This window comes from Lolium perenne, chromosome 5 (genome assembly GCF_019359855.2).
Source record: "Lolium perenne isolate Kyuss_39 chromosome 5, Kyuss_2.0, whole genome shotgun sequence".
NCBI classification, from domain to species: Eukaryota; Viridiplantae; Streptophyta; class Magnoliopsida; order Poales; family Poaceae; genus Lolium; species Lolium perenne.
Genome location: NC_067248.2, coordinates 255,646,019 through 255,647,128, shown reverse-complemented (window position 1 = coordinate 255,647,128; position 1,110 = coordinate 255,646,019). Strand labels below are relative to the sequence as shown.

The following is a 1,110-nucleotide window of genomic DNA, read 5'->3' as shown; positions in this document are numbered from 1 at the left end:
GCCAATGAAGGACGTAGTATTTACATATGTGAAGAATGGCCCTCTCGTCGAGCCTGCGCAGGAAGGGGATCTACCTCGACAAATGCTAGGTCTGCTAAATTGGTACAAGGGTTACATAAAACATAAAAACGCCAAAGACTATATCTATGCGGAAGTTAAATATGAGCATCACTTCAAACATTACTGGGTACAAATTCCTCTGAGTGAATTGTTCCAGCTGTTCAATCTGCGCGAGCTCGACAAATCTATCATCAGTTGCTACGTTCTGTAAGTGATTTATTAATTTCTACCCCATCTCGTTCATTGCCTGCACTGTCCTAACTATCTTGTTGTGTACGCTATTATGCAGAATGAAGAAGCGGGAAATGCGAATAAGGAACATCCATGATGTTGGGTTCATTGACCCACACATCGTTAATTCACATGTGTTAGAACACCACCCCGCCGACGTGGAGGATGACCTTTCGCGGTTTATTAGAAAACAGCAACAGAAAAGTGATATTCTATTTCCTTACCATTTTGGGTGAGTGTTTCTGTCTTGAGCACATTCTCTTTTGTTTACTCCATGCATGGTATGTGGCTAATCGATGAGTTATGCATGACTGTGCATGTATCGTGTCCGCAGGTTCCACTGGATTCTTATGGTAATTAAAGTTCAGACCTCCTCAGTTCTCGTCCACGACTCTCTGAATATGGATCCGGCGCTTTGGGGCGACATGAGAAAAATGATGCAAAAGTAATTATTTTCATTCATTTGCGCTCTATATCGATCGGCCTATTTCGTTCATCATTTCCTAATATCAAGTAACTAATTAATAACTCTCTTGTTTATTTAATTTTCTTTGCCTCGTAGGGTTTGGAGACAGTTCGTAGATACCAAGGTCGGTGAATTCAAAAAAGAGCTACATTTTAAAATGGCAGTGCGGACGACTGGGGATATTCAGCCACCGGGGACCAATCTATGTGGATACTATGTTTGTGAGAGGATCCGGAGATACTGCAATGAGCGGGACCAGAAGTGTGAGAACAACATCCTGAGGAATAACCTCCGGAAGACGCTTAGTCCAGAAGCTCGCTTCCGACCACTTCAAGAGGAACTAGCTGGATGGT

The 1,110-nt window shown here is 42.8% G+C and overlaps 1 protein-coding gene across 1 annotated transcript; it reads left to right on the top strand.

The window, feature by feature from the left end:
* On the top strand, positions 1-756 carry LOC139831854 (uncharacterized). Its single transcript, XM_071821202.1, has 3 exons — positions 1-267; positions 350-523; positions 626-756. Exons 1-3 carry the CDS (start codon positions 5-7, stop codon positions 738-740), a joined length of 552 nt encoding a protein of 183 aa, XP_071677303.1. The 5' UTR covers positions 1-4; the 3' UTR covers positions 741-756.
* Positions 757-1,110: the final 354 nt, after the last annotated feature.

Excerpts from the sequence above, each read along its gene's own strand:
- LOC139831854 (XM_071821202.1), top strand. The coding sequence starts at position 5 with ATGAAGGACGTAGTATTTACATATGTGAAGAATGGCCCTCTCGTCGAG. Across the intron at positions 268-349 it reads ATCATCAGTTGCTACGTTCT|AATGAAGAAGCGGGAAATGC; the intron begins GTAAGTGATTTA and ends GCTATTATGCAG. Across the intron at positions 524-625 it reads CTATTTCCTTACCATTTTGG|GTTCCACTGGATTCTTATGG; the intron begins GTGAGTGTTTCT and ends TCGTGTCCGCAG.